Here is a 26297-nt window from a genome sequence, read left to right as displayed (position 1 = left end):
TCAGCTGCCAGTTTTATGGGTACTCCCTTGTAGGTAACTAACTGCTTTTCTCTTGCTGCCTTTAAGATGATCTCTTTGTATTTAACCTTTGGCACTTTAATTATGATGTGTCTTGGTGTGGGCCTCTTTGGGTTACTGGTTTTTGGAACTTTCTGAGCTTCCTGGGGTTTTATGACTATTTTTTTCACCAGGTGAGGGAAGTTTTCCATCATTATTTTTTAAAATAGCTCTTTGCTGTCTTGTTTTCCTTCAGGTACCCCTATGACATGGATATTTTTTACATTTAATAGTGTTCCATAGGCTTCTTAAATTATTATTATAGCCTTGGCTTCTTTTTTCTCTATATCGGTTATTTGATCCTCTTTTTTATCCACTCTGTTTATTCCATGTAACATAGTCATTATCTCAAATAATGTGTTCTTAATTTCTGACTGGTTCCCTTTATAATTTCCATTTCTATTTTAATGTTTACTATGTCTTTGTTAAATCTCTCAATTCATCTATACTTCCCTTAAGTTTATTGAGTATCTTTATAACCAGTGTTTTGAACTCCACATCTGTTAAATTACTTGACTCTGTTAGATTCAGATCTCTGTTCTGTTCTCTCACATGGTTTCTGTTTCTTTGTCTTCCCATTTTGGCTGCCTTTCTTTGTCTCTTTCTATGTACCAAGCAAAGCTTCTAAGTCTCCTGGTCTTATCAGTGAGGCTTTGTGTAGTAGGTGTCCAGTGGCATAATCCTGAGAGGGGTTCAGCTGCATGCCAAGTTTAGCCCCCAGCCTGTGCCCCTCCCAAACCGCCTGTTAAGATTCAACAAGCCATCCACAGATACTGTGTTTATAGTTGTCTCAAGAAACCACACCAGAAACTGAGGCCAGCTGCCACTAATGAGTCTTTGGTCTACTCAGCAAGGAGCACCTGACTTGCCAATGACACAGCTGGATGTGGCTTGAGTAGGTCCCTGAGTTGGAGGAGGAATTTCAGGGAATCATCTCAATAGAGTGACCTCTGTAATCCAGTTTAGTGAAGTCTCAGCTATGGAGGCATTGTGTCCGCATACTGGGAGGTGGAGTGGGCTCAACAGAGGAACAACAGATACTGCTGGCATTTCTGCTTGGGAGAGAGCCTTGCCTCCAGCCTTAATCTGACAACTCAGTGTCCCCCTGTAAGTCCCTGGTACCCTCTAAGCAGCTGACCTGGTGCTGGAGCTCAGAGCAAGCAAATCTGTCACTGTGAAAGTCCGCTCACAGACATGGCCCCTTTAAGAGGTGTCTGCAGCTTCTGGCTGCTGCTGTAGCCTATATCCCACTCAGCCACTTAGGACCTGGCAGCCTCGTGTCTTGGCCCCCTCCTACCTTCTACTGCTGCAGGTTGATTGTTTCTCTCCCTAGTTGTAGTCGCTTTTGTTCATCTAGATCCCAGGTGACTTTGCTTGCTGTATACTCCATGTTTTTTTTACACCTTTGATTTGGTTACAAGAGGAATGAACAAAGCCTCTATCATCTATGCCATTTTCTCCTGTTCCACCTAATTTCAGTCTTTTAATATTTATTGAGAATTCTTTTATGGCTTAATATATTTTGGAGAATATTCCATGCACATTTGAGAAGTACGTGTATTCTGTTGTTCTTGGGTAGAGTGTACTGTATACGTCTGTTAGGTCTAGATGATTTATAGTGATGCTTAAGTCCTCTGTTTTCTTATTGATCTCTAGTTGCTCATTATTGAAGGTAGGGCATTAAAGTCTTCAACTATAATTGTAGGACTATTTCTCCTTCAATTCCGTTCATTTTTTTTTTTTTTTTGCCTCATATTGTCGGACATGATTGTTAGATGTATATATGTTTGTTTGTTATATCATCTTGATGAATTGATTCTTTTATCAATATATGTCATTGTCCTAAAACAATTGTTGACTTGTGCATCTTGTCTGATATTTGTATAGCTACCTTTGCTCCACTTTGGATACCATTTGCATAAAATATCTTTCCATCAATTCGCTTTCAACCTATTCGTATTTTTGGACCTTAAGTGAGTCTCTTGAAGATAGCATATAGTTGAATCTTGTTTTTTAAAAAATCCATTCTGTTTGTCTCTCACTTTTAATTAGAGAGTTTAATTGATTTATATTTAAAGTAATTACTGATAAAGAAGGACATACTTCTCAATTTTAGTTTTTATTTTCTACATGACTTATGTAGTTTTGTTTCCCAATTCTTCCAATACTGCCTTTTTGCGTTTAATTTTTAAAGTGTATCATTGTGATTCCTTCTCAAAATGTATATTCTGTATATACATATTTATATATGTGTGGGATATATTTCTATATATTGTTTTCTAGTTATTTTTTTCAGAGCCACTTTGGGGATTACAATTATCATCTTAAATTTATAACAATATAGATTGAATTAATACCAACTTAATTTAAATAAAATACAAAAATTCCCCTCCTATAGAGTTCCATTCCCCCTTAGTGGTTAATGTCACAAATTATATCTTTATACGTTGTGTGCTCACGAACGCAGGTTTATAATTATTGTTTATGCATATGTCTTTTAAATCACATGGGGGAGAGAGTTACTAGCAAACATACAATAATACTGACTTTATACTTTACTATGCAGTTACTTTTACTGGCATTATTTATTTATTTGTATGACTTCAAGTTGCAGTCTAGTATCATTCCATTTCAGCCTTTAGTATTTCTTATAGGACAGGACTACTAGTGATGAACTCCCTTAGTTTGTTGTTTCTTTCCCAAATTACCTATTTTTTAAATTAATTATTGGGGCAACATCAGTTAATAAAGTCAAATAGGCTTCAAGTGTACAATTCGATAATACATTATATATATATTGCATTGTATGTTCACCACCCAAATTAATTTTCCTTCTACCACCAAACATTTGACCCCCACAACCCCTATCTGCCTTCCTCCTGGTAACTACTAATCTGTCTGTGTCCATGAGTCTGTTTGCCATGTTTGTTTGTCGCTTTCCATTTTATATCCCACAGATAAGTGAAATCATATGGTTTTCAACATCTTCTGTCTGACTTATTTCACTTAGCATAATAATCCCAAGATCCACGTTGTCGCAAATGGCAGTACTGCATTTTTCTTATGACTGAGTAATATTCCATTGTATGTATGTACCACATCTTCTTTATCTAATCACTTATTGATGGACACTTTGATTGTTTCCATGTTTGGCCACTGTGAACAATGCTGCCATTAATATCAGGGTGCATATATCTTTGCAGATAAATGTTTTCAAGTTCTCAGGGTAAATATCCAGAAGAAGGATTGCTGAGTCATATGGTAATTCTATTCTTAGTTTTTTGAGGCACCTCCATACTGTTCACCACAGTGGATGTACTAATTTACATCCCCACCAGCAGTGTTCTCTTTTCCCGACAACCTTTCCAACACTTGTTATTCTTTGTTTTGTTGATAACAGCTATTCTAACAGGTGTGAGATGGTATCTCAGTGTGGTTTTCATTTGCATTTCCCTAATGGCTAGTGAAGTTGAGCATCTTTTCATATGTCTTTTTCCCACTAGTATGTCTTCTTGGGAGAAGCCTCTGTTCAGATCCTCTGCCCATTTTTAAATTTGATTTTATTATTATTATTATTGTTGAGTTGTATGAGTTCTTTTACATATTTTGGAAATTAGGCCCTTATCGGAGGCGTTTGCAAATATATTCTCCCATTTGGGAAGTTGGTTCTTTGCCTTGTTGATAGTTTCTTTTTCTGTGCAGAAGCTTTTTAATTTGATATAGTCCCATTCATTTTTGTTTGTTTTGTTTGTTTTTACTTTCCTTGCCTTTGAGGTCAAATTCATAAAATCCTCTCTAAATACAAGGTCCATGAGTTTAGTTCCAATGTTTTCTTCTATGCATTTTATTGTTTCAAGTGTTATATTCAGGCCCTTGCTCCATTTTGAATTAATTTTGGTGTATGGTGATAGAGAGTAGTCTAGTTCTGTTCTTTTGCAGGTGGCTTTCCAGTTTTCCCAGCACCATTTATTGAAAAGGCTTACCTTTCAATTGTATGTTTATGTTTTGGGCTCCTTTGTTGAAAATTATTTGCCCATTATTTGTATAAGGGCTTACTCCAGGACTCTCAATTCTTTTACCTTCGTCTATGTGTCTGTTTTTCTCCGAATACCCTGCAGTTTGGGTTATTGTCACTTTGTAGTATAATTTAAAGTCAGGCAGAGTGATATCTCCAGCTTTATTCTTTCTTTCTCAGGATTGCTTTGGCTATCCAGGTTCTTTTGTGCTTCCACATAAATCTGATTTTTTGTTCTATTTCTTTAAAAAATGCCATTGGGATTTTGATGGGGATTGTATTAAATCTGTATAATGCTTTAGGTAATATGGTCATTTTAACCAAGTTGATTCTTCCAATCCAAGAACATGGAATATCTTTCCATTTGTTTGTATCTTCTTCGATTTCTTTTAATAAGGTCTTGTAGTTTTCAGCATATAGGTCCTTCACATGTCTAGTCAGGTTTATTCCTAGGTATTTTATTCTTTTTGTTGCAATTGCAAAAGAATTTTTTTTCTGTTTATTTTTCTGAAAATTCATTGTTAGAGTATAGAAACACTATGGATTTTGGAATATTGATTTTGTATCCTGAAACTTTACTGTTTATTATTCCTAATCATTTTTTAGTGGATTCTTTAGGGTTTTCTATACAGAGAATCATGCCATCTGCAGTTTAACTTCTTTGTTTCCTATTTAGACACATTTTATTTCTTTCTTTTGCCTTATTGCTCTAGCTAGGACTTCCAATATTATATTGAATAATAGTGGTAATAGCAGATAATCTTGTCTTGTTCCTGAACTTAGAGGGAAGGTTTTTAGTTTTTCACTTTATAGTATGATGTTTGCTAAGGATTTATCATATATAGCCTTTATTATGTTGAGGTGCTTTCCTTCGATACCCATTTTATCAAGTGTTTTAATCATAAATCAATGCTATATCTTGTCAAATATTCCTTCTGAATCTATTGTTATGATCATATGCTTTTTATTCTTAAATTTTTTATGCGGCGTATCACATTAATCAATTTGTTAAACCATCCCTGTGCCACTGGGATGAAGCCCACTTGATCATGGTGCATAACCTTTTAAATGTATTGTTATATTCAATTCATATTTTTTCAGGATTTTTGTATCTGTATTTATGAGAGATGTTGGTCTATAGCTTTTCGCGTGTGTTATCTTTACTAGTTTGAGTACAAGGGTAATGTTGGCCTCATAAAATGAGTTAGGATGTATTGTCTCTTCTTCAATTTTTTTGGAAAAGTTTGAGAACAGGTATTAAATCTTTGAATGTTTGGTAGAATTCATTGGGGAAGTCATCTGGTCCTTGACTTTTACTTTTGGGGAAATTTTCAATAATTGTTTCGATTTCCATATTGTTGATCAGTCTATTTAAATTTTACAGTTCTTCATGGTTCAGTCTAGGTAGGCTTATATTTCTAAGAACTTGTCTATTTCTTCTAGGTTATTAAATTTGGTGGTATATAATATTTCATAGTATTCTTGTATCCTTTGTATTCTGGTGGTATCTGTCATAACATTTCTTCTTTCATTTTTTATTTTGTTTATTTATGTCCTTTCTCTTTTTTCCTTAGTGAGTCTAGCCAGGATTTGTCAGTTTTCTCAATCTTTTCAAAGAACCAGCTTTTTGTTGCATTAATTTTTTCTATTGTCTTTTTGTTCTCAATTCCATTTGATTCTGCTCTAATTTTTATTTCCCTCCTTCTGCTGACCTTTGGCTTCATTTATTTTTCTTTTTCTAGTTTTTTAAAGATGTAATGTTATGTTATTTAGGATCTTTATTATTTCTTGAGATAGGCCTGTAATGATATAAAGTTTCCTCTATTATTTTTGCTGTATCCAAAAGTTTTGATATATTGTATTTTCATTTTCATTTGTATCTATGTATCTTTTGATTTCTTCTTTTATTTCTTCTAAGACCCAGTTGTTTTTTAGTAGCTTGTTGTTTAACCTTCGTGTATTTGTAGTTCTTTCTGCTTTCTTTTTACAGTTGACCTCCAGTTCCAAAGCATTATGATCAAAGAACATGCTTGATATTCTTCTTAAATTTGTTGAGACTAGTTTTGTGTCCTAATATAGTCTACCCTTCAGAATGTTCCATGTGCACTACAGAAGAATCAGAAGAATGTACAATGTGATGTTTTGGGATGAACGGCTTTGTAAATGTCAATTATGTCCAATTGATTTAAAGCGTAATTTAAGGATGATATTTCCTTATTGATTTTCTGTTTGCATGATCTAGCCATAGCTGACAGTGGGATATTTAGATACTCTACTATAATTGTTTTGGTCAGTTTCTTCCTTTAGTTTTGTTCCTAGTTGCTTTATATATTTTGATGCTCTGATTGAGAGCATAAATATTGATGTTACATCTTCTTGATGTATGGCCCCCTTTATCATCATAAAATGTCTATCATTGTCTCTCATTGCTTTTTTAATCTTGAAGTCTATTTTGTCAGATATAAGAATGGCTACATCTCCTTTTCTCTGAATGCCATTTGCTTGGAGTATTGTTTTCCTCCCTTTCACTTTGAGTCTATATTTGTCTTGGCAGCTGAGATGTGTCTCTTTAAGGCAGCATATGGTTGAGTTTTTTTGTTTTTTGATCCAATCTGCTCTTTGCCTTTTTGTTGGTGATTTCAGTCCATTTAAATTTAGGGTGATCATTGAAATATGAAGTTTTCCTATAGCCATTTTATCTTTTGTTTTGTGGTAGCTTGGTGTCTCCATTGTTACTTGTCCTTGTGTTTCTGTCTGTTATTTCAATTTGGTGATGTTTCATGGTTTTCTTCTCTTTTCCCTCTTGTTTTATGTGTCTTAGTTCTTGATTTTTTGGTGTGTGGTTACCATTAAGTTTATGTAAAAGAAAGTTACATATATACAGTAGTCATTTTTATTCTGCATTGCGCCTTATCTCCATTCCCCTTTGCAGATTCAGATCTTTACTCCCTTCCCTCTTCTGTTTTCATTGTCTCACATTATCCCTCTTTATGCTGTATGTTCATTTCTAAGTTGCAGTAGCTGTTGCCTTCTTCCTAAAGGGTTTTTTTCTTTAACCATTATACAATATTTGAGCTTATAATACCCTGTCCTTAATAAGGGTTGCACTTTTCTGATTCTCTCTGCCTGTTAGTCATCTTACTCATAGTTACATATTTTTTTGTCCTTTAATTTCAGGTGGAGTGATCCCCTTCAGTATTTCCTATAATGCAGGCTTCTGGTGGAAAATTCTCTCAGCTTCCGTATGTCTGAAATGGTCTTTATTTCTCTTTCATATCTAAAAAATAGCATTGCTGGCTACATTATTCTTGGCTGGTAATTTCTTACTTTCAATGGATTAAATATTTGGCTCTACTCCCTCCTAGCTTGTAAGGTTTGTACTGAGAAGTCCTATGGTAATCTAATGGGTTTTCCTTTATAGGTTACTGTCATCTTTTCCCTGGCTGCTTTGACAATTCTTTGTCATTAATTTTTGACAATTTAAATATAATGTGTCTTTGAGAAGCCTTTGGGGGTTGAGATAATTAGGTGTTCTGTTTGATTCTTGGATTAGCAGATCCAGTTCTTTCCATAGGTTTGAGAAATTCTCATTGACTGTTTGAATATGCTCTCCGTTCCCTTCTCCCTCTCTTATCCTTCTGGTATACCCATTATTCTAAAGTTGCTTTTTCTGATGATGTCAGATAGAACTTTGGAGTCCAAGTTCACCCGTTTTTTTTCACTCAAGTCTCTTTCCTCTTCTTTCTGCATCTTTTCCAGATTTGTCTTTGATATTACTAATTCTTTCCTCTATCTGGTCAGCTGTATTTCTTAAGCTTGCTATTTCAATCTTCATCTCTTTCAGTGAGTTCTTCATCTCCAGTTCTATTTGGTCCTTTTTTTTTTTAGTTTCAATCTCCTTGGTAAAGTATTCCTGTTTGTTGTTGATTTTATTTCTAAGTTCTTTGAACTGTTGATAAGAATTTTCTTGCATTTCATTGAGTTTTTTCAGAAGTGCAATCTTAAATTCTCTGTCATTTAATCACATATTTCTATATCTTTAAGTTTATTTTCTGCAGATTTTCCATTTTATTTGAGCTGCCTTGTCAACTTGGTTGTTCATGGTGTTGAGGGATTATTTCTATACCTAGGCATTAATATTATAGAGTGATCTATAGAAAATTTATTATAGAGTGGTCTTTCTTCAGCAGGTTGATAAGTTTTTTTTTTTTCATTTTCAGTAGGTGATGCCCAAGCTTCCTACACTGCCAAATCCTGCTGGATTTCTACTTTGAGGTTTAGAATGCCCTTATTCTCTGGAAGGTGTGTATCTCCTCTGTGACCAGGTCACCTTAGTCCCAGGGCTCCACCCCCATGGAAGAATGTAAAGGATGATGGGAGTCCAAGTCTCTGAAAAGGCCCTGAAGTCCCAGGCCTTTTCTGCTCCAACTGTCAGGTGCAATGCTCTGCTGCCTTGCTAGATGGGGGTGGGGTGGATTGGGAGAGGACAGCTTTGTGTGTGACTGTTTTCCTTCTAGTAATGCTCACTCAGACTTCAGCTCCTTTGCATCTGTATCTCCTCCTCTATCTCTGGGACCAGCTGCTGTTTGTTTCAGTCTTGGTTGCACAATATTTCCTGTGGCTTGGTGCTAGCACTGCAGAAGTGGGGGTGGGGTGTGGTGGTATGAGTAGGGTAGGGCACATTTTGGGATGGTTGGAAGAGGTAGCCAGGCTCCATCATTCAGGTTTCTGCCTGGCTAAGGCAGTTCCTAAAATATAGCTATCACCTGTCCATGCTAAGTCTCTGCCCTGCTTATTGGGCTCCACTGAATGGAATGTGCTTATCTCCCAGGCAGGACTGTTTATGGCTTCAAAGAGCCAAGAAACCATCACATTGTTCTCCCTTCCCCTCACCTTGTTGGGAGCTCTGGGCTGGGTCCGCTTCCCGCAGCTCCTGCCTTTGCTTCTCTCTTTTCACCTCCCTGTCTCATGCATGAATGGCCCACCTTCAGATGCTCTGATGCACAGATCTCTCAAATGAGCTTGTGTGCAGCAGCTTGGGTGTTATTTGTTGGGATGTGGGTGTTTAGCTCCTTGTAGTTTCAAGAGGAGAGGTAATGAGAGATCTCTCATACTGCCATGTTTCTGATGTCACTCTCTCAGTTTATCTGGAAATGTCTCGATTTCTCCTCTAGTCTTGCCAGATATAAAATTATTTATTGACCCTTTTTTCTTTCAGCACCTTAAATTTACCATCCTACTATCTTCTGGCATTCACAGTATCTAGTGAAAAATTGGCTGTTATTCTCATTGATGATTTTTTGTATGTGACAAGTCTCTTTTCTCTTGCTGCTTTCAAGATTCTTTTGACAAGTTGACTGTATATTCTGGCGTGGGTCTCTGCATTTCTCTTAGAGTTCATTGAGCCTCTCGAATATGGATTATTTATTCTAATATTTTCTCTGCCCCTTTTGTCTCCTTCTGGGACTTCTATTATGTGTAAGTTGGTATGCAGAATGGTTTCCTATTGATCTCTGAGACTCCATTCATTTTTCTTCATTTTTCTTCTTTTTGATTCTCATACTTGATAATCTCATTGACTTACCTTCAAGTTTGCTGATTGTTCTGCTATTGAAGCCTTAGTTAATTTTTCACCTCAGTTATTGTATTTTTCAGCTCTAGAATTTCCGTTAGTTTTCTTCTTATCACTTCTGTATCTTTATTGATATTCTCCATTTGGTGACAAAGTATTCTGGTTTTCTTTAATTCTTTAAGTTTCTGTTAGCTCTTTGAGTGTATTTTAAGACAGTTTACTTAGTATTCACCTAGTAGGTCCAATGTCTGGGCTCCCTCAGGGACTGTTTCTATTAATTTCTTATTTCATTGTGAATTGTTCATAGTTTTTTGCATGCTTCATAATTTTTTTGTTGAAAACTGAAACTTTTGAATACTATAATATGGCAGCTCTAGAAATCAGACTCTGCTCCCTTCCAGGCCTTGTTTTGCTGTTTGTTATGGGGTTTTGTTTGTTTAGTGATTTTTCTAAACCATTTTTGTAAAGACTGTATTCTTTATCATGTGTAGCCATTGAAGTCCCTGTTCTGTTATGTTAGTGATCAGCTAATGATTTGACAGAGATTTCTTTAAACATCTAGAGCCAAAAATACAAAATAGTCCCCCGGTTTTGCAGGTTGGTTATGTGAGGCACTCCTTCAATGTTTAGCCAAGCTGTTCAAAACTAAGCCTTAGCCTTCATTCTTCTTGTGGAACCTAAAAGTCAGCCAGAAGCAAAAGATTAGTCTTCTCAGGTCTTTTATGAGCATGTCCAGCCCTAGGCATGCAGGTGGCCTTCTAGATTTCCTGATGTATGTATAGGCCTTTTAAAGCTCCCATTTCCTCCAAGTATCTTCTTTCCTGACCTCTTCTCAGACTTTTTTTTTTTTTTTTTTTTGGCTGTCTGTTGCTTTCCCCATATTAGCTCTTGCTCTATCTTGCTGAGGTTAATATATTTACCTTTAAATGCTTTCAATAAATGCCACCTGAGAAGCTACTTCTGTCCTGGGGAAAGTAGAAGTTAGGTGAAACAAAGGCAAACCCTTGAGCCAATCCTTCAGGGAGTAACCAGATGAATCAAAATACACGGCCTTGATTCCTTGGGGAAATGATTCATATTGCTCCTTCTGGTACCAACAACCTTCACTCAGTATATGGGCTGCTATCTTCATGGAAACTGCTGAGTGGGGAATGGGAGATGTTAGGCAAATAATACATAATGCCACAGCATTCCCCTGGTTGTTGTAAATTCTTTTTCCAAAAATAGATTCCAGAATTCCGAAAAGTAGATTCTAAGTTTTTGCCAATTTATCCTTTGCTTTGGGGAAGGGGCATAAATTTGGAGTTCCCTATTCTAACATTTTCAGCGATATCACTCCTGTATGGCTAAGTTTTATCCTGAGTCATCATTAAAAAAGTCAGTCCTGTGTTATCTACTGCTATATGACAAACAATACTAAAATTTAGAGATTAAGACAACAATTTTATTATCATTATACTTCAGTTCTGTAGGTTGCCTGAGATCAGCTGAATGGTTCTAACTTGAGGTCATAAGCCTTGGCAGAATGGGACTTTCAAGATGACTCAATCACATAACTGGAGTTGATGTTCACAGTTGGCTAGCTCAGCTGGGGCTGTTGATCAGAGTGCTTCATGATGCCTCTCCATGTGGCTTGAGGTTTTCGCAGGACGGTGGTGGAGTTCAAAGAGTAAAAACCATAAGGCTTCTTATGAACCAATATCAGAAATCCCATAATACTACTTCCCTACATTCTGTTAAGTAAGTCACTAAAGCCAGCCTGGATTCCTGGGGAGGGTAACTAGACCCCATCTCATCAAATATGTATGAGATTAAATGAGAAGAAACTGATGATGTCTACCATGAGAACTATGTCCACAGTCCACCCTCTAAACACCAAACTTCATGTCTATCTCATGTGAAATATACATTCATCCCTAAGATCCCCAAAGTCTTATCTCATTATGGCACTGGCTCAAAGCTCAGGATCTAAATCAGGTCAGGGCATAAATGATGCTTTATCTGAAGACTTGTGACTAAAGAAGCATACCTAACATTAAATGTTGATTCAGGAATAGGATGACCACAATAAATGTTTCTTTTCAAAAAACAGAAATAGCATATACACAGCAGGCACTGGTTCATTGAAACTCTGAAATTCAGATGGGCACATGCCACTAGCTCTTTGATTACTGCTCCGTACTGCCCCCTGGGAGTAATTTTCCATGGCTTTTGTATCTACGCTCTGAGTTATTCTTCCTTTTCTATAAGAAAATGGCCTGTGTTTGAAGCTCAGAGTTCTCATCCTGCCTCCCTGCCCGAAGGGATTTTTCTTTGTCCTTTTCAGATTAAGCTGGTATTTTTATTACAAATGTCATGGGTCCACTGTGCCTCTTATTGAAGTTCACTCCATTAGATAAAACCTCATCCACAAAGCATTTCAAGTCAAGCCCCTCTCTGGTTTGGGTCGAGTGTCAGGGCACTGTGGTATGATATCCTTAAAATTTACAGAAACCATTTTCTATAGTTGAGAGGATCTAGGAGATGTACACTAAAATTTTTTCAAGTCTTACAAAGGGGTCTTACAGCTGCATCCTTGAGATGGTCTTTACCTTAAAGGCCACTTGTTTTGGGCAAAATCTCAACTGAAGCACAATGGAAGAGGTATGGTTAAGAATCTTTAGATATGGTTGAATATCTTTAGCTTTGTAACTGGAGAACTACTGAGGGTGTGCGGCTAAGGGAATTTAGAATAGTTTATCAGATGGCTGGCATGCAGACTGGGGCTGGGATTGAGTGCTTAGGAGAGTGATTGTATGTTCTAAACGCTGGTATTACAGTGTGGCTTTAAGAATCTTATTTCTCTTATTGGAGGTCTGAGGAGAGAACATGGTTAAAGGTCATTATATTATTGGAGTGCTGATCAGGTGGTATAGTTAGGGGTGATCTGATATGGGTGCGACTGAAGGCCCAAACTCTGTGACTAAAGAAATGCTTGGTTATAGCTGCAAGACCACACCCTGAGATTTGAGTGCTGGGGACAATGTATTGTTGAGGGGGCTCCATGATGGGAGAACCAGAGACTAAAGTCGAGAAAAAGCAGCAACAGTGGTTAGGGGATGATTCAGCAAAGGGAACAACAGACATTTGTGAGCTAAAAGGAGAGATGCAAGAAAGAGAATTGCCTAGTGGCCAACGGAAGTGGGTAGTTACAGATGAAAGTGGGCTCCAGATGAAGCCATGTTTTCTGGAAGAAACCTGAAAGATTCCCTCTCCTCACATGAAATCACTTAATACAGTTCCTAGATTCTCTACCTATACAAGGTACCAGACTTTCCAATAAATATACTAGTGATCCAGTTCTTACACCTTCCAAGGAATTGAATTCTTGTGGAATAGTGGACTTAAGAGTTCAAGATACCTGTACCACTTCGGATTCCCTGTCTTTACAGACAAGTGAATGAGGTACATGGCCAAGGTTACAGATTTGTAAAGAAGCAAAGTTTATTAGAACAAAAAGCCACGAAGCATGAAGACTTAGTGTGGAGAAAGTAAACTAAGTCCAATGTCCTTCGGTCACTTATGGAATGCATTTTCCTACTCCACTTCATGAAAGTGTAAAAATTTTATTTAGTTCTTGCCACCATCTTCACTTTCAAAGACCATGTAAGGGGTCAGAAGATTGCCCTGAACAGGTTTCAGAGTCAGGCTGGTGTGGTGGCTTGTGGTAGAGAGATTTCATCCTCCTATGTCTGTTGAGGTGAGACTTCTGGCTAAAGCCCTGCCCACTCGTCTTCCATACCTAAGGCTTCTCCCCATGGTGTGTCATCTGATGTAAGATGAGGTGTGACTTTTGAATAAAGCCTTGGCCACACTCTCTGCATACACAGGGCTTCTCTTTAGAATGTACCCATTTATGTGTAATTAAAACCGACTTATTGCTAAAGCCTAGTCCACACTGTCTGCACATATAAGGCTTCTCCCTTGAGTGTTTCCTCTTGTGCCTGATAAGACCTGCCTGGTGACTGAAGCCTCGCCCACACTCCCTGCACACATATGGCTTTTCCCCTGAGTGTGTCCTCTGGTGTGCAATGAGGTTTGACTTCTGGCTGAAGCCTCGCCCACACTCGTCACACACCATGGGCTTTTCCCCTGAGTGTGTCCTCTGGTGTCTGATGAGATTTGACTGCTGGCTGAAGCCTCGCCCACAATCCTTGCACACGATGGGCTTATCCCCTGAGTGTATGTTCTGGTGCCTGTTGAGGTGTGACTTCAGACTAAAGCCTCGTTCACACACCCCACACACATAAGGCTTCTCCCCGGTATGTGTCCGCCTGTGTGAGATGAGGGTTGAATTCTGGCTAAAGCTGTGTCCACAAACTCCACACACGTAAGGCTTCTCCTTTGAGTGTGTCCTCTGGTGGTTAACAAGGGTTGTCCTCTGCCTAAAGCATCGCCCACATTCCTTGCAGGCATAAGGCTTCTCACCCGAGTGTGTTCTCTGGTGTGAGATGAGGTTTGACCTATCACTGAAGCCTAGTCCGCAATCACTACACACGATGGTCTTCTCTTCTAAGTGTGTCCTCTGGTGTCTAACGACAGCTGACTTCTGACTAAAGCCTTTCCCACATTCTCGGCACACATAGGGCTTCTCTCCCGAGTGTGTCCTCTGGTGTATGATGAGGTTTGATTTCTGACTAAAGCCTCGCCCACATTCACTGCACATATAAGGCTTTTCGCCTGAGTGTGTCCTCTCATGTATGACGAGTGTTGACTTCCGATTAAATCCTCGCCCGCACTCTCTGCACACAATAGGTTTCTCTCCTGAGTGGGCCTTCTGGTGCCTAGCAAGGCTTTTCTTTAGACTAAAGCCCTTCTCACACACCCCGCACACATATGGCTTCTCCCCTGAGTGTATCCTCTGGTGACTAAGCAGGTTTGTCATCTTGCTGAAGCCCAGTCCACACTCTCCACAATTGACTGTTCCAAATCCTAAGACTTCTATCCTCTTCAACAATTTATCTGTTTCCTCAGGATTTCCCATCTCAGCAGGGCTGGCCTCTATTTCCACCCCTTTGATGCCATTCCTAGAGCTGACTGGCTGCCTCTGAGGTGGCTTGGAGAATGCTGTTAAAGTCCTTTTCTTTGTCTTTCCAAATGAAAGCTTGGCACCTTCTCTCTCCTGACCTGCCTTTTTACTCCAGGAACTTAGATCAGAGGCTTCTTCGGGCTTCTTTTGGTTCCCTGGGTACAGATCCCCTGGCTGGACATGATTTTCTGCACACAAGCATGGGAAGATCCAGGGGTGATGATTACACAGCATGTGCTGCATGTGGAACTTATGACTGGAGAAATCCGGAAGGCAGAAAGGACAGAGGTGGAATTCTGGCTTTGGTTCTGCTGCAGAGAGAGAAGCTTGAATCAGAACTGAGACTCAGTAGGGCAACTCGAGCAATTCTGCTGAGACTTGATTTCCTGCTCTTCAAAATGCTTAAAACTAAATTGCTACCCAATCGAGACTTCTTTAACAAGACCTATTTTTCCAGCCCATCCCACCTTCCATTACAATCCAAAAAACTTACTCCTAAACCTATTCTATGTATCAGACTACAAAAGCATCACAGGAAGCTTCAGCTCTGTAAATAGGGCCAATATGCAACAATCTTTTCCCTGTAACTGCAACGACTCACACTGATATAAACTGTGTCCACAAATATTTTCTTTGACAGATATTTAACCAAAGGACACATGTGGAAATGTTACATCTTTCTTTATTTTCCTATAAGGACAAAGGGATAGATTGAGAGAGCAGTCATTTAGACTGGAGAACCCCTAGATTAGGAAGCAGCACAAAAGAGTAGCTAAAGAGATCGTGTGTGAGATGCCTGACCTAGAGTTTCCCTACTTACTAACAAATATTTATTAGAGGATTATTTTGTGCCAGAATTCCTATAACGCAGTAGGTTTTCAGTAATGGGCAACACAAACAGACTTAAAAGATGCTTCTTCCTGGTACCCCTGACCAATTCAAGCCGTGATAATTATTTTTTAATTAATTTAAATAAAAATTTCCCCAGAAATCAGTATAAAAGAAAAATTTTTCTTTCTATGGTACTTTTTGCATAGGCGATATCAACAATGAATGTATTGTTTCATTACACTGGTTCTAATGAGCTGAAGAAAATAAATGACAACAATTTGAAAACCTAGGTACAGATCTCACTGGTACTACCTGAACACTCTTTCCTTGAATCACGATTTGAACTTTTAAAAACCAATTGTGTATACATCGACATTCCAAATTTATTTCATCCTATATAAATTACTACTGTATTTAGAAATAAGAGGTAATTAAGGTTAAAAAAGCTCAAAAGGGTGAGGCCCCGATCTAATATGAGTGGTGTTCTTATAAGAGGAAGAGATAGCAGGGATGAGTATGCACAGAGAAAAGGCCACGTGAGGATATAGCGAGAAGGCAGCCATCTGCAAGCCAAGAAAATCTGCTGATACCCTGATTGTCCAAGAACTACAAGCCTCCAGAACTGTAAGAAAATAAACTTCTGCTGTTATGCCACCCAGTCTATGGTATTTTGCTTTTGCACACAAGCTAAGGCAGATGCTTTACTTTCTCTGCCCCGACTTTTCCTTTCACTGTAGTCAAGCACCTATGCATCTGCCCCATTCCCAGCCCCTAAGCAAGTCCTGTGAAATTTATCAGTTATTACAGTAAATGTGAAAGGGTCACAGTCCCTGTTATAAAAGACAACATTTGGTTGGCATAAAATATAATATCAGCTACGTGCTGCTGCTTAAAAGAAAAACACCCAAATCGCATTATTTTTATTTAAAAATAAACGATGAACACAGAAATGCCATACCAAAAAAAAAAAAAAAAAAAAAAAAGAAGAAGAAGAAAGTGGGTGCTAAGACTGGCCAAAGAGAAAGGGAAAGTTAATAGACTGTCAAATGGAACAAAGAGAATTTTAACGTTAAAACTTCATTAACAAATGGTCATAAATCTTTCTACCTAATGGTTTGTTTACTCAAGTGAAATATAAGGCAAAAAACTTAGAAATAAATGGTGAATTTGATACTAATTACAATGACATTGGGAGCTTTATGACCTTTCTAGCAAATAAAAAGAACAGAAACAACTTGAATAATAAGAATAATTTCTATTATATATATGATATATTCCCTTGATTCTAGAATAATTGTTAAGGCTCTCTTTTAAATTTAATAAAACAGAGAAATAGAAAATTTCTTACACATAAAAAGAAAACATATACTTCTCAATGCTTGAAACATTTACAAAATTGTCAAAAGTATTTTAAAAATTAACACACACAAAATTCCTTAAACATATCTATACCTCTATCATTTAAAAAATAATGCCAAGTAGAAAGAAAAATTCCCAGAAACCCTTGCCCTACTCTCTCCAATTTTATCTCCACCAAGGTAAACACTAGTCATGGTAAATAACAATATAGACTTCTATGTTCACATAAACATATTGGTATACAGTCTTTCACACCCTTTTCTTTCTTAACAAAAACTGAACAGTATACTATACACTTTTCTGCAAATTTTCATTTAATAACATATATACATTGAGTATCTGAAATATTCTGTTAAAGTAGTTAAAGGAAAACTGGCTCATCATTACAACACAAAAACAGAAAATCATAATAGAAATCAATGAAAATGACAGAATTGAAAAAAATACAATATCTGAAATGAAAAATGCAATGGCCAGGGGCCTAACGACATATTGGAGATGACAGACAAGACAGTAAACTTGAAGACAGATCAACAGAAATTACCCAATCTGATGAACAGAGAAAAAAAAGGATTTAAAAATATGACTTCATAACCTGTGGGGCAATACCAAAAGGACTAACACAAATGTAATTGTAGTCCCAAAAAGGGAAAGAGAGTGGAGCAGAAAAAAAAACATGAAGGAATAATGTTTGAAAATTTTCCAAATTGGGCTCAAAAATCTCAGTGAACTCCAAGCAGGAAAAACAAAGAAAAGCATACCTGATTCAAACAACTGAATAATAAAAAATAAAGAAAACTTTGAAATTAGCCAGAGGGAAAAAAGATATAAAAACAGGGGAACAAGTATGGAAACAATAGCTGACTCCTCCTCAGAAATAATGGAGGCCAGGAACACTGGAACAATATCTTTAAAGTAATGAAAAAATTAACCAATCTAGGTGTAATACAAATGACAACTATAGAATAAAGTATGTTGGGACGAGGGGTTATTGGAACTCTGCAATTGAAATGTTCTTACATTTTTACATAAAGTGATAGCCAGAATAAGTAGAAAGGAAAAATTAGAGCTATATATCATAATCCCTTAGAGCAGGAGTTAGCAAACTTTTTCTTAAATGATCAGGTAGTAAATAGTTTAAACTTTAAGGGCTAAGGTAAAATTGAGAAAATTGTATAGGTACTTACATAACCATTTAAAAATCTAAAATCTATTCTTGGCTCATAGTTTTTTAAGAATTCCATTTCAATTTGTCAACTGGATTTTTCAGCCTTCCTCTCTTTCCTTGGGCTTGGCTTCTTTCTTTAGCTCACTCAGTTTTTTCCCCCACATTCTTGCTTGATATGTTTAAAAAATAGTAACAAGAGAAAGGAACTCAGGAATGTGGAAGAAAACTGAGTGAGGTAGAGAAGGCAAAACCAGTGAGAGGAAAAAAGACACACTGGAAAAGCCTCACACTTAAGTGGGGATGAAGGCCTGGAAGGGCAATGCAAGCAGTAGCCCAGGAGGTGAGGAGAATGCCTGCCTTTTCGAGCGCCTGAGCAATGCCACCTTTCTCCCACCTCCAAGTTGCTTGCAGCTTTGTGCTCCACTTGCCCAGTGTTCCCCACTCACCTGGACAGGTGACTGGTAGGCATTTTCTCTCCTCTCCCCAGGTTTCTTTCCCTTGCTCCAGCTCGGTGATGAGTTTTGGTTTAGAAAATGGAATTCCTGCTCACAGGAAAGGAAAACAAGGTGGCTGCAGGTTACAGACTCAAGGGCCAAGCCAGACAGCAAGATAGCTGATTCAAGCACATCCTAAAATGCCCAGCAGCAAGAACACAAGTCCTAAGAGATGCCCGGCTTACCCAGCGAGACCAAGTTGCTATAGTTTTCCAGCATCACTTCTCTGTACAGGGACCTCTGAGCAGGGCTCAACAGCATCCACTCTTCCTGGGTGAAATCCACAGCCACATCTCTGAATGCCATGTGTGCCTGTAACACAAAACACAGCCTTACTCACTGGGTAGCCAGACTTGCCTATGACTCAGGGTGGGAGGCAGGGAGAAGGCTGTCCTGGAGGAGGCAGGAGAGATACTTAGGTCCTGCCTTTGACTGAGACCCTGGTGCCATGTTCCAAGACTTTTAAACCTCTGTTGCCAGCCAGTAGCACCTGCAAATCTATACATTCAGTAATCTGGGTGGGTTGTTTGAAGAATATATGCAAAAAGAGTCCCTAAATCTCAGGAACTTTAAATCTTGGCAGAGAAAAGAGGAGAAAACATATAAAAATTAAATAACAGTAAAGTATAACACATTTTTTGAGTTTTAAGAACTTAAAAGATTCAACAGTATAACCAATCAAATCAATATTGAAGCATCTGAGTGACTAAATTTAATAATGGCATAGACTAAACTACAATTCAGTCCTTCCTCTAAGACATGATTTGAGTGACATTTTAAAACATCATTCTGGTTGTTGTACTGATTAATATACCTTGGGGGAAAAGGGAGAAGCAAACAGACCACTCAAAGGCTATCTCAACTAGGTAAGATGGTGGCCTGGACCATGGTCGAAGCAGTGGAAGTTGCAGACTATTAGAGTCCAGGTTTGCTTTTTTTGCAATATAAGGTAAGAGCAAGAAAATGTCAAGGGTGACTCCAAAGTTTCCAGCCTGGGCAATCTGAAGGAAGAAGTTGCCATGTCTCTGCTCCCTGTCAGAGCTAAATTCCTTGAAAGAACTGTCTACATTCCACTAGGGTGGAGCAAGTTTGGGGGAGCTGATTAGACTTTGTTGTTGGACTCATCAGGGGTGTGATGCCAAAAAGATATTCAAGAGGAAATGTGAAGTAGACAGTAGGAGATTGGAAATTGGAGTTGAAGGTAGAGATCTAGGCTGAACCACAAAGAGATGGATGGCATTTAAGGCCGTGAGAGTGGGCAGGACCACCAAGGAGAGAGTGTGGTTGAAGATAAGAGGTCTAAGAACAGAACCAGGGCCTTTGACAGTGGGTGTCTGGGAGAAGAGAAGCCAGCAAAGGAGAAGAGGAGGAGTTGCCTAAGAGGTAGGAGGAAAACCTGGAAGCCAAGAGCAACCATGTGAGAGGATATTTTAAGAAGAAGGAAATATGTGACTACATAAAATGTCACTGAGAACTGACTGTGGCGTTTAGCTACAGGGAAGTCATTGGTGACCTTGATAAGAATATTTTTTAGTGGGCAGAACTAAAAACACCTCATTGCAATATTTAAAGTATGATGAAAGGATAGAAATGGAGACAGCAAGTACAGACAATCCTTTCAGGGAATTTGGCTCTAAAGGGAGAGACAAAGGGCAACAGCTAGGGGAGAAAGTCCTGGTCAGCACTCTGCTCAAAACACTTGAATAGGTCCCTCCTGCCCTCAGATCAAGTCCACATTCACTAACTTGTCATTTAGGGCTCACTCTAATAATGCCCAACCCACACCTTTCCAATCAGACTCCCAATGTGAACTTCCCTCCTAGCCAGCAAGGACAAGTCATGTCTTCATACTACATTATCCACTAAGTCTAGCCAGGTGCCAGGTATTGTATCAATGGCCCAAGAGGAGCAAGATGAGGTGCCCAACCTTTAAACAACCTCTTCACAGTCCAGTGGGACAGTCAGACAGTCATGATGCAGACTGAGCGCCCTGGAGTCCTCATATAGTAAGTGTTCTGTGGCTGACAGGGAAAATGGGAATACTGCCTGGGAAATTCCAGGAAGCTCTACAGTGGGATCACATCTGAGCTCAATCAACAGATACCAAAGCAGAGAGGGATGGAGAAATAAAAGCATACAATGGAATATATTTCTGTAAGGCTGTGTCTGACAACGGTGGGGAGTAGGGGAGGAAACTGAAAAGGTGACTTGGAGAAGTTAGAATTAAAATAATCTTAATTAACAATTATTTACTATTTCCTATGTACCAAGTGCTCTAACCTCATCTCAAGTGTTATCAAACCCAACATCCCTATGAGGTGGACACCACTGATAACCTCCATTTAACAGATGAGAAAAGAAGGCTCAGAGAGATCATATAACATGCTAATGGCTGCACAGCTGGAATACCGTGAAGCTGAGATTTGAACCCAGGCAGTCTGACTTTGCAGTTTAAACAGAAGCAAACAGATAATGAGAAATATCTCTTTCTAGCAGGTTAAATGGCAAGTCAGTACTATCATGCTGGATAATGATGTTTTGGTCAATAACAGACCACATATACAATGGAGGTCCCAATAGATTCTAATGAAGCTGGAAAATTCTTCTTGTCTAGTTACACTGTCATAGCACAATGCTCATACATTTATAGTGATGCTGGTAAAAAACAAACCTATTGCACTGCCAGTCATATAAAAATATAGCACATACAATTATGCACAGTACATACACTTGATAATGATAATAAACAACCATGTTACTGGTTCATGTAAAAAGAGTTTGCTGTAGAACAGTATGCTATGTTATGCAAGAAGCAGCCTCATGCTTACAGCATCTCTTGATTGCATCATTTCCTCTTGTGCTTGATTTAATCTCATATAGTTCTATAAATTTAGTGCAGCCTAAGTATAGCGTGTTTAAAAAGTCTACAGTAATGTACAATAACATCCTAGGCCTTCACATTCACTCACCACTCACTCACTGACTCACCCAGAGCAACTTCCAGTCCCATTAACTGCACCTCTTTTTATCTTTTGGAACATATTTTTACTGTACCTTTTCTATGTTTAGATACACAAATACAACTGTGTTACACCTGCCTAGAGTATTCAGCACAGTAACATAGCCTAGGAGCAACAGGCTATATCATCTGGCCCAGGGGTGCAGTAGGTTATATCATCTAGGTTTGTGTAAGTGCACTCTATGATGTTTGCACCATGACAACATCATCTAACAATGCATTTCTCAGGGTGTATCCCTGTCATTAAGCAGCATTTATGTTTATACTTTAGAAGACTAACTCAAAAGATGTGAGGAAAGAAGAACTCAAAGGTGGAGAACAGACAGGAAGCTAGGGTGATGCAGGTGTGGAAACAAAGGAATCACGAGGTACTGCATAGGTGGAATTGAGAGGACACAACAGCCAACCGAATGGGAGGTAGGTTTGGAAAAAAGAAAGAGGCAAGGAAAACTCAAGAGTCCTGGCTTGTTTCATGAGTAGCAGTTGCAGCTGTTAACCAGGACTAGCAAGATAAGAAGAAATGGGAAGAAAGAGAAGCAGAGACAGGGAAAACCACCATGCCGAATTTCCAACTATGTCTCCCTCTCCTACCTCTGATGAGGGCTGTTCCAACTGACCAAAAAAAAAAAAAAGATTTTTTTAAACGATTGGACATGAAAATATTAATTTGTTTGGTGTAACAATGAAATTGTGGTTATGTTAAAATAAGAAGTCCTTGTGTGTTAGAGATGCCTACTTAAGTATTTAAAGGTGAAATGCTATCACAAGGATTTGCTACAAACTAGTAAGGAAAAGAGTAAGTGATAGCACTGAATGGAACAAGAACAGAATGTTGATAACTTCCCAAGTAGACAAGCACTGGAAGTAAGCAGCCTGAGCTAATGCTGAGAAAAGAAATAGCAGGGCAAGGATGGAAGGGGCATGAACGAGGACACCAGGAATGAAGAATAGTCCCTGTGAAAATCTTCACCCTTAAAACAGGCCTTTTTTCCTGGAAAACCAGTTGGGTCTCTGATCACTGGAGGGGACATCGTAGGGCACAAGATGTCAAAGTCGAGGAAGGAAAACCCACCAGTGGTTCAGCATACAAAAGGTAAGTGGTTCCTACCTGAAGCCATGCTGTCAAGGGCCCAGGAATCCTCCCTTTCCCTACTAGGCAGTCCTCTTTGGGCAGGCAGGAGTCATAGGTAGGGCAGAACAAGAACAAAAGAGAGTCACTGGAAATCCTAAAGTTTCAGCAGGGTGGGGCCTTCTCTTCCTTTAAGGCAACAGAAATGGACCTACCACAGGAGAAAAGACTGTGGGCAGCTTGCTGGGAACAGAACTGATATGTGGACTGTGAACTATGCCTGCATAGACACACTACCGATGCTGACCCTGAGCTCTTAATAAGGAAAATTAATACCTACCCGACACTCAGTATATACCAGAGACTGTCAAGGCACCGTATGAGTTTTACCGTATTCTACTCTCACAACCCAGATAAGTATAATTTATTATCTTTATTTTACAGATAAGAAAATTGAGGCGCAGTTAGGTCAGTCTTCTGACCCAGGGGACATAACTATTAACTGATGAAGCATGGATGAAATATGGCTTTGGAGGCCATGCTCTTAAATAGGGCAATGATGGCAAATCACTGTGGTTATGAGGATTCTCGGTATATCATTTTGAAATGAATAAAGAGTGGTCATGAGGTGACAAACATTAAATTTGGGTGATGGGTCTATGGAGTTCTACTTTCTGTCTGAAATTTCTCCGTAATAAAAACTTAAAAGTGAAACTTAAAATCCCAAAGCGTGGCCACACCAGAGATGAGGGAATCCATGATGCTTGTGGTGACAGTCCCCAGGACCTTTGAATAGCTTGCCAATTGGGCCCCAGCCCAAGCTCTTACTCCAAGCCTCGATCCCAGAGGCGACCTGCCAAATCGAGACCCTTACGCCAAAATGGCCACTCCCAATACCTAGTTCAGGAGAGGCACGTTTGGCCAAGCAAGAACGCCCCTCGCCCCTTCTCAGCACAGCTGAGGAGTAGCTGGGTCCTAAGTAAGACTATCAGCCCCCATCCACCAAAACCCCAGACACATGGACCCAGGGGTGGACCCCACTCCACCACCTGGGAAATATCAGGCCCCTCAAAACCTACTTACTCAACGCCTCAAAACTGTGGCATGGGCGACTCCCTCTCCCCAAATCGCTCTTTCGACCAAGGCCGAACATGTCCCAAACCACAGGAATCCTAGGACGAACGGCAGGAGCCCAGCACACATCATTACTGGGTTTCACAGCTGAGCTTCACCCTCGGAAATCCGCGCCCACACCCCCAAATAAGACATCCGGGAGAACACGGCCTGAGCCACGACAACGCGTCCCCACCACTACCTTCGCTCTTCGTCATCTGCACTATTCCCAGCCTCAGCCCACATACTACCCTTTCAAGACCTACTTTTCTGCGCAAGGAAGGACACGGTTGTGGCAAAGGTCCCGCGGGAGTCTCACCAGCGCCACTAAAGAACAAGAGGTCACTTCAGCCACCAGCTGGGGAATCTACTCCAGCAGCAGGCTGAGACTACACTACCCAGAATCCTCTGCCTGGAACGGGGACTACACCTCCCAGGATGCTCCGCGCCCCAGAAGTGCGCTGGCGGCCCGCAGCTCCCGTTGGCTTCCAAGGCTGCCGTTCCTGGGTAACGTTCCCCGGTCACTGGTTCATGACCACTGTGGCACTTCGATTTCCTTTCTTTTTTTCTTGAAACCACGTTCACAAAACATGTAGATGGCCCTGGGTGAAGCTCTCTGCTGTGCTGTCTCCCCTTCTGTAACACCTTTGCCTCAAAGACTACACTCTCCGGAGTCACCTGCAGTGACTTCCGCATCCGGTGTCGGGCCCGCCCTCGGCGCGCGGACGTGACGTCATCTTCCCAACAGGGTACCAGCTGTTCTGATCCTTGGTTTGACATGGTTTGGCTGCCGATTGGCAGTCAAGATTTCCAGCTCCTGCCGTGGGTTGCAAAACTGTGTCCGGTGTTCTCTGAGAGCATGGCAGGCGTGGTCTCGTCCAGCTCACATACCCTGATCGAAGCTGGGGGCGGTACATCATTCTTCGCGGGATCTCGTCAGTGCAAGGTTGACCCGGATTCTGAGCGCATGTTTTCAAACCGAACATCCTATTGCGAGTGCCTTGAGACCTTTTTCCTCTATTGGAGTACACAAAATTATGGGCAAACTCATTCATCTTTTTGGGGGAAAGGAGCCTCATTCTTGGACCACAGCTTGGAGCTGAGCCTGCTGTCGGCTTGGCTCTCTGGGTCTTTTTTCGGTGCTGTGGTTGAGGACGGGGCTACGCTGGTGCCGTCTGAGACACAACTGGGGAGCGGGAGAGCAAGCCCCACTGCACTTGTGGAAGGGAATCTGCATCCCGGCACCCTCTCAAATCTCTTCACTTAGGTATGCTTTCTGAAACTTGTAAGACCAAGAAAGTGCCCACGTGGCCCAGAGAGTCAGGAAGAGAGGAGAATTTTCGAATATTCCTTCTTAGCTCCCGAAGGATGAATCTGTTCCCTTCTCTTGCCTCTGTTTTCTTCTTTTGGCCCTAGGCTTCCTTGTTCCTAGTGAAAGTAGTTCATCTCTGGCCTCGGATAAAGGAGAACCCCTCTTGACCTCTCTCTCAGCCCCACCTGTAACTCATTAATTCATCTAGTAAGTTATTAACACGCAGGGACGTTCAAAGTAATTATGCAAGGACTTCCATATTTAAGTGTCCAGCGGTGCTAAGGGCAGGGATAACTGGGATCTCAGGGTCCTGGTGGTAAGAGACTAGGGAAGACTTCCAAGATTAGGGGCTGTCTAAGCTCCGCTGAGGGGAATAAGCAAGTTGAAGAATTGGAAAAAGGCAATTGGCAAGAGAGCAGGAAGCAAGGTCAGAGTCTCAGGGTCTGAGCCACGGGGAAGACTGCCCTGGGTTCGGTTACAGTGTTTTTCAGTAGGGAATGCTTTTGCATCTGTCCAGTTTTTCATGCATATAGGCAAGGATGCCATCAAGCTGTCCACATGTGGCAAACAGATGTTTGATTTGGCCAACCTCACGTTTCATATTTGAAAGAGTTCTCAGCATTTAATAGTATTTCAATGTAGAAATCTGGATTGCCTGCTTTCTAAAAACACTCCTGCTTGCTTGTTTCTCCATCTCTTCCTTTACTGTAGTAATTCCCATCCCACTCTACCCCACTCCATACCTCATCCAGAACTTCTCTAACTCTTCTAAATCCTATCTATCCTTCAAGACCAAATTCCCAGCGCTCTTTCACAAGACCATCCCTGGTTTCTATCTTATGGTGACTTCTTGAGAGTCCTCTGACCCTGGCTGTACCTGGGAGCTTTTAAAAATGCAGTGCCTGAATACTACTTATAAGAGATTATGAGTTTGGGATGGGGGCCTGGCATCCATTACTTGTAACAAAGCTGCTTTCATCCCAAGGAAGGAAAGTGTCATGTGATAATGTGGAGGAAAGACCCTGTTTTGGAAGATCAAAAGTATAATTGTTGGCTAGTTGTTGCAACTACTGAACTGCATAGGGTTGATATTTACATCAGTGCTTGTCGAATTGGCATACATATCATCTGGGATCTTGTAAACATGCAAGTTCTGAATCAGCATGCCTGGGGTGGAGCCCAAGCATCATCATTTCTGACAAGCTTCCAAATGATGTTAA

General features: G+C 39.9%; 1 protein-coding gene across 3 annotated transcripts; it reads right to left on the bottom strand.

Annotated features, from left to right (window-relative positions):
- Positions 1 to 13102: 13102 nt before the first annotated feature.
- Positions 13103 to 24189, bottom strand: ZNF133 (zinc finger protein 133). 3 transcript variants are annotated; one of them, XM_016146125.2, is made up of 5 exons: positions 23736 to 24189; positions 22692 to 22747; positions 18750 to 18876; positions 18517 to 18612; positions 13103 to 15023 (listed from the first exon to the last, which is right to left on the bottom strand). In XM_016146125.2, exons 1-5 carry the CDS (start codon positions 23803 to 23805, stop codon positions 13426 to 13428), a joined length of 1947 nt encoding a protein of 648 aa, XP_016001611.2. In that variant the 5' UTR covers positions 23806 to 24189; the 3' UTR covers positions 13103 to 13425. The 3 variants fall into 3 exon arrangements, with proteins under 3 accessions (XP_016001611.2, XP_016001612.2, XP_016001613.2); XM_016146126.2 differs by having other exon boundaries at positions 13103 to 15020; XM_016146127.2 differs by lacking the exon at positions 22692 to 22747 and having other exon boundaries at positions 24085 to 24175.
- Between the last annotated feature and the right edge of the window lie 2108 nt (positions 24190 to 26297).

The sequence above is a fragment of the Rousettus aegyptiacus genome, unplaced genomic scaffold, assembly GCF_014176215.1.
Source record: "Rousettus aegyptiacus isolate mRouAeg1 unplaced genomic scaffold, mRouAeg1.p scaffold_m13_p_12, whole genome shotgun sequence".
NCBI lineage: Eukaryota > Metazoa > Chordata > Mammalia > Chiroptera > Pteropodidae > Rousettus > Rousettus aegyptiacus.
The sequence above is the reverse complement of the archived record's forward strand: the minus strand, read 5'-3'. Positions and strand labels throughout refer to the sequence as shown.